This window comes from Ahaetulla prasina, chromosome 2 (assembly GCF_028640845.1).
Source record: "Ahaetulla prasina isolate Xishuangbanna chromosome 2, ASM2864084v1, whole genome shotgun sequence".
Classification (NCBI taxonomy): Eukaryota; Metazoa; Chordata; class Lepidosauria; order Squamata; family Colubridae; genus Ahaetulla; species Ahaetulla prasina.
The window spans coordinates 71,443,126-71,462,079 of NC_080540.1; the positions used below are offsets into that span (position 1 = coordinate 71,443,126).

Here is an 18,954-nt window from a genome sequence, read left to right on the forward strand (position 1 = left end):
CAAAACGAGCCGGCCGAGCTGGCAAAGCATGCCGGCAGCATTTGGGCTCGTCCTGCCGGCCCAGCTGTTCCCGAGGGCAAAAAACCCTCTCCCTGGGTCGGCTCTGCAAGGGTAGACCCGAGTATAAGCCGAGGGGGCGTTTTTCAGCACAAAAAACGTGCCGAAAAACTCGGCTTATACTCGAGTATATACGGTAAATAAAAAACACACAGAAAGTGCTTCTTTAAAAAAATATAAAAAGAAAAAAAGGATTTTCTGGTTTTTTTGTCATAAGAAGCAATAAAAGAATAAATTAAAGAAGTTTGAAATTATTTGTTTGTATTAAACAGATGAGACAGTGGATGTCAGTGGACATTCAGAGAAGTTCTCTAGGAGTACAATTATACCCCTGACATTTCTATCATTTTAAGAAACCCTCTAAATTTTGTGGAAATATATTCCACAAAACGTTCTCCAAATCAAACTGGTATCCAAGCCGTAGTAACTTAAATATCAGGTCCAAGGAAGAAATTACTTACATCACAAAGAAAGCACTATATCTAGTTATTTCTGAAGGCTGTACGAGGCTAAATAAGTAAGTTTACTGGAAGCAAGATGTCTTTTGGATGTCTTACTTTTGAACTCTAGTGGTCCAAGGTAAATAATGACAAAAAGAATTGATCTCATAAATTAATACCCACCCAAAACTCTGCTTTTCCATTGCCTTTTTTACATCTTTCAGCCAAAACTGATACGCCTACAGTCACTTCAGACAACGGCTCTTCTGCAGCCTTCATGAGAACAATCTGAATCACACGTCCTTCATAGATGTGGGCATCAAAGGAAGTTTTCCAGTCGGGATACATAGTGGGCTTCTTCTGAATCAAAGTTTTTCCTCTCTCTTTAATACAAAAAAAAAAGGCATAAATGACAAGTTGACAAGAAAAACTCTGTACTTCATTATATATTGAAACAATATGTGGTCAATTTATTAATTAAGGAAAGGAAAAAATATTTTAACAACTTTAAGGAAATTATAAATCTTACAATCAATACCTATTTGTATTTATTTTGTACTGATATCTTCACTATTGCCAGGTCAAGAATTGAAGAAGTAAGAAATGGTAAGTCAAAGAAATGAAGGCATTAGAAAACAAAATGATATATAACTAAATCTAGTTTACATGAAGCCATTAACTATGACTCTTAGTAGGTCTCTGTCTTTCCAAACCATCCTTCCACTAAATCCACACGTTGTTTCGTATGCTGTCTTTGTTCTTTAAACTTCTGACATCTCTCTTTAGAGGATCTTTTCAATTCCAACCACAATTTTCTCATCCTTTCCCTTTCTCTCAAAACATTCATTCTCCCTTTAGACATTCATTTGCAACTGGATTCTCATTCATTTATGACTATGCACCTTCAGTGCACAGTACTTCCCTTGTACCATACTCACTTTTGTATTCAGTCACTAATTAGTTCTAGACCCAAAAGTATATATACATACAGTAACCAACCAAAGGATTCCGAAGGATTTGTAAGACCTAATCTATCTAGATGAAGGTGGGGCTTTCTGTCTTTTAAAAATATGTTCCTTCAATCTGCGTTCCATTCTTTTTTCCAAACGATTGTCAGATTTTAAAAAAAATCTGTTTATCAAGATTCACCAAGTTTTCACTGAATGTGTCCCCCTTATTTCTTTATGGTATAATTTTGGCTACATTTATGCAAGAATAGGATGACTGGAATTAGTTACTGGGGTGAACGCTCCTTTGCAAAAAAAAACCAAAAAACCTTCAAACAAAAAATCTTATTTAATTTCTGAATCACTCCAATGTAATTCTCTTTCTTAGGTATGCTTGTTTGTTTCTTTACTTCTATGTTTGCTCAGATTTCCATGACAACACTGGAAAACAATTGCTTTTATTCTTTGCTGACTCTGGTCCAAGTACAAGCTATAAAATAATGAGCCAGACTAGTAGGAAAATGCGATGGGTAATATGTAACATGTTAGATGAGAAATCCTATTTTGTTTTCCCTTTTCTATCTATCATTTAAATGAAGACATTTTACATTGTTTTGTTGCTGCTTTTTACTATGTTTATCACAAACTGTTTTAAGATCAAATTGAATAAGTGGCATTGATATGGATGAAATAACATTAATCAAAATTATTAGATAAATAAATTGTCCTTCTATATTCATAAATCATGGAATATTCCATGTACAACCTTGCATTTTCTCACTGGTTTGGCACAGCATGAAATCATTTATGTTTCTAAACTAAAAAGGAATCACTGAACTCCAAATGCACTTTATATTTCTGGAAGAAGGCCTCAAGTATATTATTTCCCACTTTAGTGTTTAAGATAATAACTGCATCCCCTCTAAACATCTGAGGAATTATTTCATTACATCTGAACACAAGCACAATAAAGCATCAACTGTTAATGGCTCAAGTATTGTATTAATGCATAAAGAATTAAAGATACTGAATATACTGACATACACTATAGATGTATCATGATCCTGAATTCATAAAATATTCAATATATCAAATGTATCCATTTTGTTGAATAGCTTATGCATGCACTGTTTCAAAATACTTAATATATCCTTGAACTACACTCTTAAATTATAATTTTATACGTAAATGCTTCTTCCATTTCAGAACAAATACAGAAATATTCAGTTTGTTATTTATGTGATGGAATTAATGAAACATGAATGTGTATATGGATATATAGTCATGTTCCCATTTCTCTATTTCTTTTTTATTTTATCTTAGCAGCATCCAAGTTAGCTTGAAGTCACAGGAAGAGAGGACTGAAAAGAGGTGTGTCCTGTTAAGCATTTTTGATCCATGTCTTAGAAACTGACTGCAAAATGAAAATGGCTAAGTGGGCTTTTCAATGTTCTAGACATGAGTGGAAAAGGGCAACGATACTTCTAGGCTACATGAAAAAGAAAATATTCAGCAGCATCCAAAGTGATGATGTTAAGGGACACAAAATAATAGAAGTCTAAGAAAATAGCTCCAAACTGACAATATTCAGGTTGATTTGACAAGAAAATGGTGGGAAGAAAAATGAATTTCAGCAATGGGATCCTGGGTTGCTGACTGTCATCCCTGCTCCTTTATGTTTCTATCAAGCTCATCTTCCTTACTCTCTGCAATTACCGTATATACTCGAGTATAAGCCGATCCGAATATAAGCCGAGGCACCTAATTTTACCACAAAAACTGGGAAAAACTATTGACTCGAGTATAAGCCGAGGGTGGGAAATGAGGCAGCTACTGGTCAATGTAAAAAATAAAGATAGAGCCAAGTAAAATAACATGAATATTTATTTGAACGAAAAACAATAAAAGTGCAAAAGGGGGAAGGAGGATTCCCAGCTTTAGAAAATTTAGAACTACGCCGCCTTTGGTATGACCTGAGCATAGCTCATAAAATTATCTGCTACAATGTACTTCCTATCAATGACTACTTCAGCTTCAACCACAACAATACGAGAACACAATAGATTCAAACTTAAAAGTGAACCTCTCCAATCTAGATTGCAGAAAATGTGACTTCAGTAACAGAGTTGTTAATGCCTGGAATGTGCTACCTGACTCTGGTCTCTTCCCAAAATCCCCAAAGCTTTAACCAAAAACTCTCTACTATTGACCTCACCCCATTCCTAAGAGGTCTGTAAGGCGTGCATAAGAGCACCAAGCGTGCCTACCGTCCCTGTCCTAATGTTCCCTTTAGTTGTATTCCTTTTATGTATTCAATTCATGCTTATATTTATATAATTATTTAATATGTATTTGACAAAATAAAATGAATGAATGAATGAATAGAATAGAATAGAATAGAATTTTTATTGGCTAAGTGTGATTGGACACACAAGGAATGAATGAATGAATGAATGAGTGAGTGAGTTACTTCAACAACATTGTCTCACAGAAATTGACAATACAACTGCAAGCATGAAAATGAGTCCTCCTTTAGCTTCCAAGGGACCAGGGTGCCTCTGAAGGTCAGTGCTCTAAGCACTAAGAACCCAGCACAAATCTAAGCCTGTATGCACACCAATAGTGAAAATACCCTGCACAGTGTCTCTTGGCAGAGAAGGTTAATTTTCATAGGCGTTGGGGTGGCTCTTTTTTTTTTGGCAGGGCAATAAGGATCTCTAATATCATTAAACCCAAGTGTGAGGAAAAGACAGCAGCTAAAATGTTAAGGCCAGTTGTGTGACCTTCTCCAATACAGTTGGCCTGGCTGTTTGCCAAAACTTAAAACACCCTCCATCCCCCTCCTGCTAAAGCTTCTTTCTTAAAACAATTGTGGTCTTTGCCTTTCATGTCGCTCAACCTTTCACCTGCCAGGTTCCTAGCCCTTCACCCTTGACCCACTGCTGTGTTTGCTTAGCATTGTGCCAATCGACTTTAGAAGTCTGTGTGTGTGTGAGAGAGAGAGGGAGGGAGGAGGGAGTGCAAAAGGGGAAGGAGGATTCCCAGCTTTAGAAAATTTAGAACTACGCCTTTGGTATGACCTGAGCATAGCTCATAAAATTATCTGCTACAATGTACTTCCTATCAATGACTACTTCAGCTTCAACCACAACAATACGAGAACACAATAGATTCAAACTTAAAGTGAACCTCTCAATCTAGATTGCAGAAAATGTGACTTCAGTAACAGAGTTGTTAATGCCTGGAATGTGCTACCTGACTCTGGTCTCTTCCCAAAATCCCCAAAGCCTTAACCAAAGACTATCTAGTATTGACCTCACCCCATTCCTAAGAGGTCTGTAAGGCGTGCATAAGAGCACCAACGTGCCTACCGTCCCTGTCCTAATGTTCCCTTTAGTTGTATTCCTTTTATGTATTCAATTCATGCTTATATTTATATAATTATTTAATATGTATTTGACAAAATAAAATGAATGAATGAGTGAGTGAGTTACTTCAACAACATTGTCTCACAGAAATTGACAATACAACTACAAGCATGAAAATGAGTCCTCCTTTAGCTTCCAAGGGACCAGGGTGCCTCTGAAGGTCAGTGCTCTAAGCACTAAGAACCCAGCACAAATCTAAGCCTGTATGCACACCAATAGTGAAAATACCCTGCACAGTGTCTCTTGGCAGAAGGTTAATTTTCATAGGCGTTGGGGTGGCTCTTTTTTTTTTTTTGGCAGGGCAATAAGGATCTCTAATATCATTAAACCCAAGTGTGAGGAAAAGACAGCAGCTAAAATGTTAAGGCCAGTTGTGTGACCTTCTCCAATACAGTTGGCCTGGCTGTTTGCCAAAACTTAAAACACCCTCCATCCCCCTCCTGCTAAAGCTTCTTTCTTAAAACAATTGTGGTCTTTGCCTTCCATGTCGCTCAACCTTTCACCTGCCAGGTTCCTAGCCCTTCACCCTTGACCCACTGCTGTGTTTGCTTAGCATTGTGCCAATCGACTTTAGAAGTCCCTCTGTGTGTGTGTGTTAGAGAGAGAGAGAGAGAGAGAGAGAGGGAGGGAGGGAGGGAGTGCAAAAGGGGAAGGAGGATTCCCAGCTTTAGAAAATTTAGAACTACGCCTTTGGTATGACCTGAGCATAGCTCATAAAATTATCTGCTACAATGTACTTCCTATCAATGACTACTTCAGCTTCAACCACAACAATACGAGAACACAATAGATTCAAACTTAAAGTGAACCTCTCCAATCTAGATTGCAGAAAATGTGACTTCAGTAACAGAGTTGTTAATGCCTGGAATGTGCTACCTGACTCTGGTCTCTTCCCAAAATCCCCAAAGCCTTAACCAAAGACTATCTAGTATTGACCTCACCCCATTCCTAAGAGGTCTGTAAGGCGTTCTTCAAAAATAAAAAGCTCCATAGTACCACTTTGTTTGGAATCTTGCACAGAAAATAAGACAACAGTGAGATGGTAAAGAACATCCTGGATGGCTAGAGAAACATCATAATGCCTTCTGCTAAATGGTTATTTTGCAGTTGGGCTAGTTGACTTTGGAACCATTTTGTTGGAGTATACATGCTATACATTAATAATCCTAAATGTATTTACAAGCCTAAAATAGTTAAAGTTTGAGGTGGGTTCACACTTCATCCTAAACCAAAGCCAAATAAGCCAAACTGTGCCTTCATATATATTGTGTGAACCTATTATTTGCTTTCCTGACTTCTTTGGCTGGCAAGGAGAATTTTGATGGGAGGCAAGAAAGATTTTTTTCAAGCTGTATCAGCAAGTCATTGCAAAAAGCAACTTTCTTTTCTCACCTGCATAGAAAATTAGATAAGTCATAAAGCAATTTAATAGCAGTTTGGTTTCCCTTTCAATTTAATGAGTAATGAAAATAAATGGCAAGCATAAAATAGATTTGTTTTCTCTAATTTTCTGGGCTTTTAAGAGGAAGGTTGATGCATAAAACATGGCAGTGATGCTGGTGATAAAAAGAAATTAGATTACCTTTGATAATAATACACTGCTGGCTAAGTTATGAGTTAACCCTTGTTAGCTGCCCAGAGTCACTTGGCGAATGGGCAACATAAACAAACAAACCAATAAACAGACCGACCGCCGACCAACAGATACATACATACATACTTACATACATACAATTGGTTTTTTGGGGTAGGTTGGTGGGGTGCTACAACATCCCTATGCACATAATTGTCCCTTTTCCATAAAAAATAAAATACTGTTAACTTATTTTACTTGCTTCAGATATGAATTTTTTGATGAAAATAAATTAAGTGCATTAATTCAGATCATATGAAATTATCATCATTGTTCCAAATAATAGTGAAAATACCCTGCACAGTGTCTCTTGGCAGAGAAGGTTAATTTTCATAGACGTTGGGGTGGCTCTTTTTTTTTTTGGCAGGGCAATAAGGATCTCTAATATCATTAAACCCAAGTGTGAGGAAAAAGACAGCAGCTAAAATGTTAAGGCCAGTTGTGTGACCTTCTCCAATACAGTTGGCCTGGCTGTTTGCCAAAACTTAAAACACCCTCCCATCCCCCCCTCCCTGCTAAAGCTTCTTTCTTAAAACAATTGTGGTCTTTGCCTTTCATGTCGCTCAACCTTTCACCTGCCAGGTTCCTAGCCCTTCACCCTTGACCCACTGCTGTGTTTGCTTAGCATTGTGCCAATCGACTTTAGAAGTCTCTGTGTGTGTGTGTGTGTGTGTGAGAGAGAGAGAGAGAGGGAGGGAGGGAGGGAGTGCAAAAGGGGGAAGGAGGATTCCCAGCTCTAAACAAAGGGAAATCCCGGAATGCCAGCGCGAAAGGCGGTGCTCGCGTTCCTCCTCCCTTGCTCAAAAGCCCCAATAACCTTCACCAGCAAGGCAGACCCCCACGGGAAGGAAGGGGACGGGCTGACTCACCGAGCATCTGGCTGAAGAGCAGCTGCTCCAGGTCGCCCAGCACGGTGAAGCACGGAGGGAGAAGAAAGAATGAAAGAAGGGGAGGAACGGCCCCTCCTTTCTCTCTCTCTCTCTCTTCCAGCGCCACGGAACAGAAGGGGACTAGGGCGCGCACACACACGCCCAGCTTCTGAAGCACGGAGGGAGAAGAAAGAATGAAAGAAGGGGAGGAACGGCCCCTCCTTTCTCTCTCTCTCTCTCTCTTCCAACGGGAAAACGCTCTTTCGCTTGCGGGGGAGAGGAGGGAGGGAGGGAGGGAGGTTGGCTTGCTTATTCAACCCTTCCTGGCTAGCCATCCAGCCCTTCCCAGGAGAAGGCGAGGAGTTTTGGGCGAGCGACCTTTTTGCTAAGCGGCAGCTGCCCCAACACCACCAGTTGGGGCGGGGCCGGTGAGCTGCAGTAACTCCCGCCAGGCTATGCATTGGCGCGGGGAAGCCCTGGCGGTGCAGTCCTTCTCGGCTGAGGGAGGGAGGGTTTTCCCCCCCTCTTCTCTCTCCCGTTGCGCCTGAACATCTGCCTAGCAACAATGACGACACGGGGAGAACCTTTTTTTCTACTGGTTGAGCTTGGCCAATCGCCGGCTTGCTCTGAGTTGCTGCATTGTTTGTTCACCCGGGCGTCTCAATTTACCAAGCGGGCGAGTTTGAGGTCGCGGGATGGCGCTGCGCTCTGCGCCGCCACCCAAAGGCCAGAAGAAAGGTCATTCCATCGAGTAATGGAGCGAAGGCTCCTTCCTCTCCCACCCATGCTGTGCGAGCCCGGCTGGGCTGCAACCCCGCCGCCGCTCCTTCCTCAGCCTCCGGGGCTCGCGCTCTAGCAGCCGCCAGCTCAGGCGGACTCGGCAGCTCCCCATCAGCACTCGCATGCGGCGCGATTCGGGCAGGAGGAGTCGGGCTTGCTCCGTGGCGGTGGTGGCGGCGGCGGCAGCGCGCCACCGCCACAGAGCGAGCCCGACTCCTCCTGCCCGAATCGCGCCGTGCAGTGCTGATGGGAGCTGCCGAGTCCGGCCTGAGCTTGGCGGCTGCTGAGCGCGAGCCCCGGAGGCTGAGGAAGGAGCGGCGGCGGGGGCGGCGGCGGCGGCGGCGGCGGCGGCGGCGGCGGCGGCGGCGGCGGCGGCGGCGGCGGCGGCGGCGGCGGCGGCGGCGGCGGCGGCGGCGGCGGCGGCGGCGGCGGCGGCGGCGGCGGCGGCGGCGGCGGCGGCGGCGGCGGCGGGCCTCTCACTGCACCACCAGGGCTTCCCGCCAATGCACAGTCCGCCAAGTTTGCGCCGTCCGCCCACCAGACACGGGAATGGGGGCCGGCCTGGGGGCGACAAATCCCGCGAGACCTCGGCGGGCCCGCTCCCCGTCCCTCCCATGGGAGTCCGTTCGGTACCCCCTCCTGTGCGGGGTTCCCGAAGACGTAGACTCGAGTATAAGCCGAGGGGACGTTTTTCAGCACAAAAAACGTGCTGAAAAACTCGGCTTATACTCGAGTATATACGGTACTTCAGATCTTCTTGGAGTTGTACACAGAATTGTACAACTTTACATAATCAATATAGTTGGTAGGATTGCCAGATAATCTACAGACAGCAGCTTGATACTTGCCCTAAAAACCCACCTTTAATTTTTTGTTTTAAAAAATAATTATCATTAGTTTTAAAAGAAGAGTGAGAACCTCAAGAAGAGATGACAAGAAACCACCCTTGAGCATAATATATATATTTTTGGCCATGCCTTGCAATTCTTCTCCAGTCTGAAAGGCATTCTTCAAAAATAAAAAAAGCTCCATAGTACCACTTTGTTTGGAATCTTGCACAGAAAATAAGACAACAGTGAGATGGTAAAGAACATCCTGGATGGCTAGAGAAACATCATAATGCCTTCTGCTAAATGGTTATTTTGCAGTTGGGCTAGTTGACTTTGGAACCATTTTGTTGGAGTATACATGCTATATACATTAATAATCCTAAATGTATTCACAAGCCTAAAATAGTTAAAGTTTGAGGTGGGTTCACACTTCATCCTAAACCAAAGCCAAATAAGCCAAACTGTGCCTTCATATATATTGTGTGAACCTATTATTTGCTTTCCTGACTTCTTTGGCTGGCAAGGAGAATTTTGATGGGAGGCAAGAAAGATTTTTTTCAAGCTGTATCAGCAAGTCATTGCAAAAAGCAACTTTCTTTTCTCACCTGCATAGAAAATTAGATAAGTCATAAAGCAATTTAATAGCAGTTTGGTTTCCCTTTCAATTTAATGAGTAATGAAAATAAATGGCAAGCATAAAATAGATTTGTTTTCTCTAATTTTCTGGGCTTTTAAGAGGAAGGTTGATGCATAAAACATGGCAGTGATGCTGGTGATAAAAAGAAATTAGATTACCTTTGATAATAATACACTGCTGGCTAAGTTATGAGTTAACCCTTGTTAGCTGCCCAGAGTCACTTGGCAAATGGGCAACATAAACAAACAAACCAATAAACAGACCGACCGCCGACCAACAGATACATACATACATACTTACATACATACAATTGGTTTTTTGGGGTAGGTTAGTGGGGTGCTACAACATCCCTATGCACATAATTGTCCCTTTTCCATAAAAAATAAAATACTGTTAACTTATTTTACTTGCTTCAGATATGAATTTTTTGATGAAAATAAATTAAGTGCATTAATTCAGATCATATGAAATTATCATCATTGTTCCAAATAATAGTGAAAATGGTTTTTTTTTTACTCTGAGGGAAAGTTTTCAGCAAATGAACCAGCAAACATGTGGAAAACTCTTAAAAATATCACTGGCTATGGCAAACCTCCTTCCCAGGCTGAAGGTAATCAGCAACTGGCAGATGACCTGAATGAGTTTTACTGCAGGTTTGAAAGGAAACTACAGCCAACTATCTCCACAACCCCCATCTCAGACACACCAACAACAGCCAAGTCTCCTACAACTGACCCCATTTCATTGGATTCACAACCTCTAGTGATCACAGAAAAGGAAGTGCAGGACCTATTTCACAGACAAAAGCCAAGAAAAGCTCTAGGCCAGACAAAATAACACCTTCTTGCTTAAAAGTCTGTGCTGACCAATTGGCCCCCATTTTCACCCATATTTTCAATAAATCACTAGAGATGTGTTATGTTCCTTCTTGCTTCAAGTGCTCTACCATCATCCCAGTGCCGAAGAAGCCCACCATCAAGGAACTGAATGACTACAGACCAGTTGCTTTAACATCTGTAGTCATGAAAACCTTTGAAAGGCTAGTGCTTTCCTACTTGAAAACCATCACGGATCCGCTGTTAGACCCCTTGCAATTTGCATACCAAGCAAATAGATCAACAGATGATGCTGTTAATATGGCTCTGCACTACATCCTACAACATCTTGAGTCTCCAAAGACCTATGCAAGGGTCCTTTTTGTAGACTTTAGTTCAGCATTCAATACCATCATTCCAGACATTCTTCTAACTAAGCTAAACCAGCTACAGGTACCGGAACAGACTTGTAAGTGGATCACAAGCTTCCTAACAAACAGGAAGCAGCAGGTGAAGCTAAGCAAGATCACATCAAATACCTGTACAATTAGCACAGGGGCCCCCCAAGGCTGTGTGCTCTCCCCACTTCTCTTCTCTCTGTATACCAATGACTGCATCTCCAATGATCCATCTGTTAAACTACTGAAGTTCACAGATGACATAACAGTGATTGGTCTCATTCGAGACAATGACGAATCCGCATATAGATGAGAGGTCGAACGACTAGCCTTGTGGTGCGACCGAAACAATCTGGAACTGAACACACTCAAAACCCTAGAAATGGTGGTAGACTTTAGGAGAAACCCTTCCATACTTCCACCTCTCACAATACTAGACAACACAGTATCAACAGCAGAAACCTTTAAATTTCTAGGTTCTATCATATCGCAAGATCTCAAATGGACAGCTAACATCAAAAACATCATCAAAAAAGGACAACAAAGAATGTTCTTTCTGCGCCAACTCAGTAAGCTCAAACTGCCCAAGGAGCTGCTGATTCAGTTCTACAGAGGAATTATTGAGTCTGTCATTTGCACCTCTATAACTGTCTGGTTCGGTTCTGCAACCCAACAAAAAAGACACATACTTCAGAGAATAATTAGAACTGCAGAAAAAATAATTGCTACCAACCTGCCTTCCATTGAGGACCTGTATACTGCATGAATCAAGAAGAGGGCCGTGAAAATATTTACATATCCCTCACATCCTGGACATAAACTGTTTCAACTCCTACCCTCAAAACGATGCTATAGAGCAGGGGTGTCCAAAGTTTTTTTGGTGAGGGCCAAATACAGAAAAATAAGCAAAGGCCCGGGCCACACCATTGAACCGGGGTGGGGGTGGGGCTAATTTTTTTTCCTACCAGTTCTGTGGGCATGGCTTATTTTGGGGTGTGGCTTGGTGGTCATGTGACTGGTGGGCATGGCTAACTGCTCATGTGACTGAGTGGATGTGGCTATGGGCATAGAAACTACTCAGAGGGTAAAAAAAGTAATTTTTGACCAGTCCTCACACTTATGACCATCCTCACATTTATGCCCATTGCAGCATTTTTAACAACCATATCACTCATTTCACAACTGCTTCTCTTCACCACGGTTACAAGATAGGGTGCAAAATGTAAAGATAGTTGTAGGTGTGAGGACCAGTCAAAAGTGTGAGGACAGGTCAAAAATAACTTTTTCAGCCCTCTGAGTAGTCCTTATGCACAAAATGCTGCAACAGGCATAAATGATGACCGGTCATAAGTGTGAGGACTGGTCAAAAGTGTGAGAACCTGTCAGAAATCACTTTTTTCAGCCGTCTGGGTAGTCCCTATGCACAGTTTGGGCTTAAGTATACGAAAGTTTGGTGGTTGAGACACGAAGGACTTCACAGAGATGGCTATCAGTCATTCTGGATCTCAGTCTGCTTTTGTTCTGATTTAACAGAGAAAATGTTTGTTCACATATGTATGTTGAGCCGAACAGTCTCATCATTCTTTTTGTGTGGCGTCTCATCAGAGGAAACTTGGCATGATCCAAACTCTGATAGAAGTCAGGGAGGGAGAGAAGCTGATGTTGACTCTTCAGAGAATCATCACATTGCATTTCAATCAGTTCTAACTGCAGACTCTCCTCCACTTCTTCTGCATCCACCAGGAAGGGGGTCGAGAACAGCTTGATTTGTTTTTCAATGACAGAAAAATCTTGAAAACGCTGGTTGAATTCTGTCACAAGAGATGTAATTACAGAAACATATTTCTCCTTTTTAGCAGAAAGGTCTGCCTTTGGAAAAGCAGACTTGATTTCAGACAGCGCAGGGAAGTGTGCAGTTTACAATATGTGGATATCATCTTCATTTAAGGGGGGAAAATGTTTCATATTCATTCATCTTGGCCAGGGGTGTCCAAACCTGGTCTCTTTAAGACTTGTGGATTCAACTCCCAGAGTCCCTCAGCCAGCAAAGCTGGCTGAGGAACTCTGGGAATTGAAGTCCACAAGTCTTAAAGACCAGGTTTGACACCTGATCTTAACTTTGTTTTGTATTTGGTATGAACTTGAAACTCCCTTCGTTATTCCCTGCCCAAGGGGTGGAGGCGCGAGGAGCCTCGCCAGGCGGCCCGAGGAAGGCGAGGGTAGAACTGCTGGGGTCGGGCACGGCCAGCAGCCTCTTTCTCGCTCGCCGCCGCCTCCTCCGCCCCCTCCCTTCGTTATTCCCTGCCCAAGGGGTGGAGGTGCGAGGAGCCTCGCCAGGCGGCCCGAGGAAGGCGAGGGTAGAATTGCTGGGGTCGGGCACGGCCAGCAGCCTCTTTCCCGCTTGCCGCCTCCTCACCTGTTTCTCGATGGCTGTCACTGCCGCCACGCGTGTCCGACATGGGGAGGCGCGAGGAGCCTCACCAGGCGGCCCGAGAAAGGCGAGGGTAGAACTGCTGGGGTCGGGCACGGCCAGCAGCCTCTTTCCCGCTCGCCGCCTCCTCCGCCCCCTCCCTTCATTATTCCCCGCCCATGGGGAGGAGCCGCGAGCCTCGCAGCGAACCACCGGGCAAGCACCAGGAGGCGGCCGAAAAGGGCCATATTCAGTTATACTTTCAAAATTTGCTGCGGGCCAATAAAAACTGACCCGCGGGCTGCAGTTGGCCCGCGGGCTGTAGTTTGGACACCCCTGCTATAGAGTATTGCACACCAGAACAACTAGGCACAAGAACAGTTTTTTCCCGAAGCCATCACTCTGCTAAACAAATAATTCCCTCAACACTGTCAAACTATTTACTAAATCTGCATTACTATTAATCTTCTCATCGTTCCCATCACCAATCTCTTTCCACTTATGACGGTATGACTGTAACTTTGTATCAATATAAATCCTTGATAAAGGTATCTTTTCTTTTATGCCTGTACCTTGATAAAGGTATCTTTTCTTTTATGTACAATGAGAGCATATGCATCAAGACAAATTCCAAATCACACTTGGCCAATAAAAAATTCTATTCTATTCTATTCTTCTAAATGGGTGGTTTCTAAATTTGACAAATAAATAAAACAGCTTAAAGAAAGAAAGAAACAAACAAACAAATCTGCTTCTGATATAAAGTAACACAACAAGATCCAACCCATGCTTCTAACTTGAATACTGCTAAAAGAAATCAAACCTTTATTAGAAGTGTCTGACTTGTTTTGGCCCACCAGCTGTATTTGAAATTTAAATAATATTTTCCTATTGACTCAGAGGCAGTTACCGTATATACTCGAGTATAAGCCGAGTTTTTCAGCACGTTTTTTGTGCTGAAAAACGTCCCCTCGGCTTATACTCGGGTCTATACGGCTTATACTCGAGTTTTTTTTTTTTTTAAAGCCCCTCGGCTTATACTCGAGTTTTTTTTTTTAAAGCCTCGGCTTATACTCGAGTTGTTTTTTTCTTTTTCACATTTTGCGGACGGAAGCCTGCGGTGCAGTGAGAGGCGGGCGGGGAGCCGCCAGCCTTCTCAGCTGAGGAGGAGGGTTTCAACCGTAGGTGCCTCATTTCCCACCCTCGGCTTATACTCGAGTCCCCAGTTTACCCCAGTTTTTGGGGTAAAATTGGGGACCTCGGCTTATACTCGGATCGGCTTATATTCGAGTATATACGGTACTTCTAAGTAAACATGCACAGGATTGAACTGCAGTTTTCTCAGACTACTTGAGAAGAGTTCCACTTAAAATCCACAGTCAAAATCATTTTATTTTACCTGTAGTCAAAGCCTCTTTCATTTTTATTGCGCAGAAAGGCTGTAATTGCTCTCCCTGATTCTGGACTGGTCCTAGCTCAAAAGAGTTGAATGATATTCGTAAGAAGGGTGCCATAATTCACAGCTCAGCAGTCACCTGTAGAAGAAAGACCAGACAATGGTGTTAAGTCAAAAATTATACTGAGTAAAAATAAGAATTAAGAAAGCATAAATAAAATCTGTTTCAAATCTGCTCACAAATTTCCACTTTTATTATTGGATCTGCCTTTGTTTTCTCTCATAAATATTCACATTCTTAAATCGCCAAACCACATTTGAATGGGATACAATAGGGTACAAGAAGCAATCCATTTTCCAACCTATAACTACAGAAAATAATTGCCTTTCAAAAGACTGAGTAGTTAAATCTGAGTAAATTAATTTGCAATTACTACAGATTTAGTTAATCAAAACACTATCAGATTCATCTGACTTTTAGTGAAGCAAGATTTCTAAATTCTGAGTGTACATTGTATGTCAGAACAAATAGTGGAAGTCACAAGAGTTCCTAAAAGTAGTATATGTAGTATAACTTTGATCCTTAACTTATTAAAAAATGAATAATTTGAATGTTTATTATTAAACATTATAGTTAAGTGACCCACTTAACTATAATTCTTTAAATTAGGTATATCAGTTGTACTTTGCAGTTTTCCTCATCCCTCTTGTCTAAACAAATAAGAAATAAGAAATGAGCCTGACCAATTCCCCACCCCCATTTATTTTTTAAGTCAGGCAGCTTTGAAATCTAATAAATAAACAAACAGGCGTGTATGAAAAGAATCAAACTGACAGAAACTTCTGTAATCAAAGCCCTGCCTAGTAGTTTTGATTGCATGTTCACACCCACTATCCTTGACACATCCTGAAATGTTCCTGTGCATGGAATTGTGTAAATTCTCTTGCAGTAACACTTGTAGGATATGTATATTAGGAAATCAAATATTTCATTTGACATATGTAAGAAATAGCAAGGAGACATCTGAATTTAGTTTGTTCCTGTTTCTAAACAATTTCACTCCATGTCTTTTTTTTAAAACAAAACAGAGTACTAAGCCTTTCTCTTTCCTGGGCAGCATATACAACAGCTTCATTTGTTACCTCCCTTGCTTTCTCAGTGATATGCATCTGCGTAAAATAAAATGTAGACTGAAATTATGAGGATCAGAGCTAGTATCTCTGCTGGTTTAGAATTACATAGCACATGCATATATAGTTTCATCAGTTAAATTAAAATACGAATTCAGAATTATATTTCCTATTCTATTAACATTGTCCCATGGCACTTAGATCCCAAAAAATTATCATGTATGTATCCTAATATCCAAGCGAAATGTTGGAGGTGTGATTGTGATGATGCTACATATTTTCATATTTGGTGGACTTGCAAGAAAATTAAGGTCTTTTGGATAAGAATTTGGTGGATTATTCAAAATGTACTGAAGAAGAAGATAAAGTTCCTGCCACAATTTTTCCTTTTGGGAATTATAACGGATTGTACAGGGATTGAGACTAAACTGATTCTGAATTTAATAACAGCAGCAAGACTGTTGATTGGACAATACTGGAAGAAAGAAGAGATACCTACAATAGAAGAATGGATACTGAAAGTCATTAATTTGGCTGAGATGGCTAAAATCTCAGCTTTTTTAAAAGACAATACGCAGGAAAGATATTTAATTGAATGGAAAAAATGGATTGATTATCTACAAAATAGATATCAGATTAAGAAATATCAGATTGCCTTCGAATAATTAGAAAGTTATTTTATGTAATGGGGAGGGGGTTGGGAGATGAAAAGCTTTGGATGTGGTTAATTGGATTGGAAGGGAAAATTTTATTCTATGTTTGGTTTATGTATAACAATACCTTGTGATTGACCCGGGAAGCCGGGGAAGGAGGGGAAGGGGTTTTAGGAGGAGGGGAAAGGAAATGTTTTGTTTTTTTAAAACTCTTTCAATAAAAAAACAACAACATTGTCCCATGATTCTTCTTCTCCTTCTGTTAACATATTCCCACTCCTGGAATATTGCAATCCACAACTGGAATACTGCAACCAATTTTGGTCACCATATTACAAAAAAGATGTTGGAACTTTGGAAAAAGTTCAGAGAAGAGCAACTAAGATGATCAAAGGCCTGGAGACCAAAACATATGAAGAATGGCTGCAGGATTTGAGTTTGGCTAGTCTAAAGAAAAGAAGAGTTAGGGATGACTTGATAGCAGTATTCAAGTACTTGAAGGGCTGCCACAAAGAATAGGGGGTCAAATTGTTCTCTAAAGCACTGGAAAAGAAACATTGGTTGGAAACTAATCAAAGAGAGAGCAACCTGGAATTAAGGAGAAACTTCCTAACACAGTGAGGACAATTAACCAGAATTGGTTGCCTCCAGAAACCGTGGATGCTCCATCACTGTATGTTTTTAAGAAGAGTATAGACAGTCACTTATCTGAAATAGTATAGATTCTCCTGCTTGAGCAGGGGGTTGGACTAGAAGATCTCCAAGGTCCCTTCCAGCTCATTCTATTCTATTCTATTCTATTCTATTCTATTCTATTCTATTCTATTCTATTCTATTCTATTCTATTCCAGTCTATTCTATTCTATTCTATTTTACACATTCATTTGCAAGTTTTCTTTTTAAATCAAGCAATTGTTCCATATGCCATAATCGAGGAGATCAGAAGAAAACATTCATTTAGCTCAGATTTTTTATTCATACTTGCTAGTCAGTAGGTGTCACTCTCTCATACTATTTTCAAGAAAATGCAGTATTATGCCAAATATATATAATGTTTTAAATATCCATAATATTGCCACTTCTGTCCAGATCCCAGCCTAGCTCTATTCGTTAAGTGACTCCTTGACATGTGTACTCTTTTCTTTAAATTATCTCAGATTATTTCCAGCCATCTGCTACAATGTTCTTATACTGTATGCTACTTAGTTAGTGAAAATATTTTTATTTCAATATTAAGAAATGCATGTAATATACAACCATGTTTTAATAAAGGAATTTAACAAGGAAACATTGACAGCCAACTGTTTTCAAGGAATGCCTAATTTCAAAATAGCTTCCGTTTGCTCAATGATATACACGCGTCAGGTACATAAATTAATCAAGCGATATCAATCATTAATGCTTTTATCAAGCCATTAATAGATTCTAACGGTAGCACAACATTAAAAGGTGCAATGTAACATTAAAAATAATTAATTTTCTATATAAATATTCCTTAATATCATTGCTGCAAATGTTCAGTTCCTTGTACATTTAATAAACAAAATTAAAGCATCAAATCCCACCAAGTTTACACCTTTTGGATGAATACAATACATGAAGAAGTCATGTTTAATCCATAACGTGAAAATGTCACCCTTGTAATTATTTCACTTCAAGATAAAAGCAATAATCAAAAATTTAAAAATTTAAGTACTATAAATTTGAAGGCAGGTTTACAGTTTTTATGGGGGACTGTTTGCTTTTTAAGGAAAAGATGCAAAAAAAAATATATCTCAACTTTAAGTTAATTTAACAGAGGAAAACTATTGAGATTATGGTGGAGACTTTAACAAAAAACATTCATCTGCCTGCAGCTGCTGTGTAAAAGATAAATTTCTTCTAAAGATGAACTCAAGAAGAAATTGAGAATCATGCCAGAATCTGCATTTATTCAATTTCTTGGGAAACCACCAAGAATACTACATGGTATATAGATAAATCCATTCCAGAAAGAAAAAAAGGATACAAAACTATCCATGCTAGTACCTACCTAGCATGCTTTCCTTCTATTCCTAAAAAACCCAAGTAGATGCTTAGGATAAATCCACAAGGGACGGTGTGCAAAAGGATGCATACAGAAGTAATATACTGTAGCAGCAGCATCTCCATAATTCTAGAAATGAAAAAGGCTATAAAGAGCAATCAAAATTATCATAGGATAAAGAAATATCACTCTTCTAATCTGAGGAAAAGAGATATTTATAGGAAGGCATATTGCACAAAGGTGCTTAAAATTACACGCGTTACAATCTCAGAATCTGAATGTAGAAAAATTCCAAAAACAGAAAATGAAATAGTTTTTCATATAATTTATATGTAAGTCACAGCCCACAAAATATAATGATAGCCATCATCTAAGATGATATTAAAAAGAAATGTTTTGTTATGTACATACCCCAACACTAAAAACTTCAGAGTACAGATAGTCCTCAACTTGATTCGTTTAGTGACAGCTTGAAGTTAAATGGCACTGAAAAAAGTGATTTAT

At 40.4% G+C, this 18,954-nt stretch overlaps 1 protein-coding gene across 3 annotated transcripts in view; it reads right to left on the minus strand.

The window, feature by feature from the left end:
* The window catches only part of PRKCD (protein kinase C delta), a 79,251-nt gene that overhangs the window by 35,816 nt on the left and 24,481 nt on the right, over window positions 1-18,954 (minus strand). For all 3 annotated transcript variants that reach the window (XM_058168616.1, XM_058168615.1, XM_058168614.1), the window contains exons 2-3: window positions 14,644-14,779; window positions 681-880 (exon numbers count right to left, since the gene is read on the minus strand). In XM_058168616.1, the coding sequence (XP_058024599.1) occupies window positions 681-880; window positions 14,644-14,758 (315 nt within the window). In that variant the 5' untranslated portion in view covers window positions 14,759-14,779. The remainder of the gene's footprint in view (window positions 1-680; window positions 881-14,643; window positions 14,780-18,954) is intronic.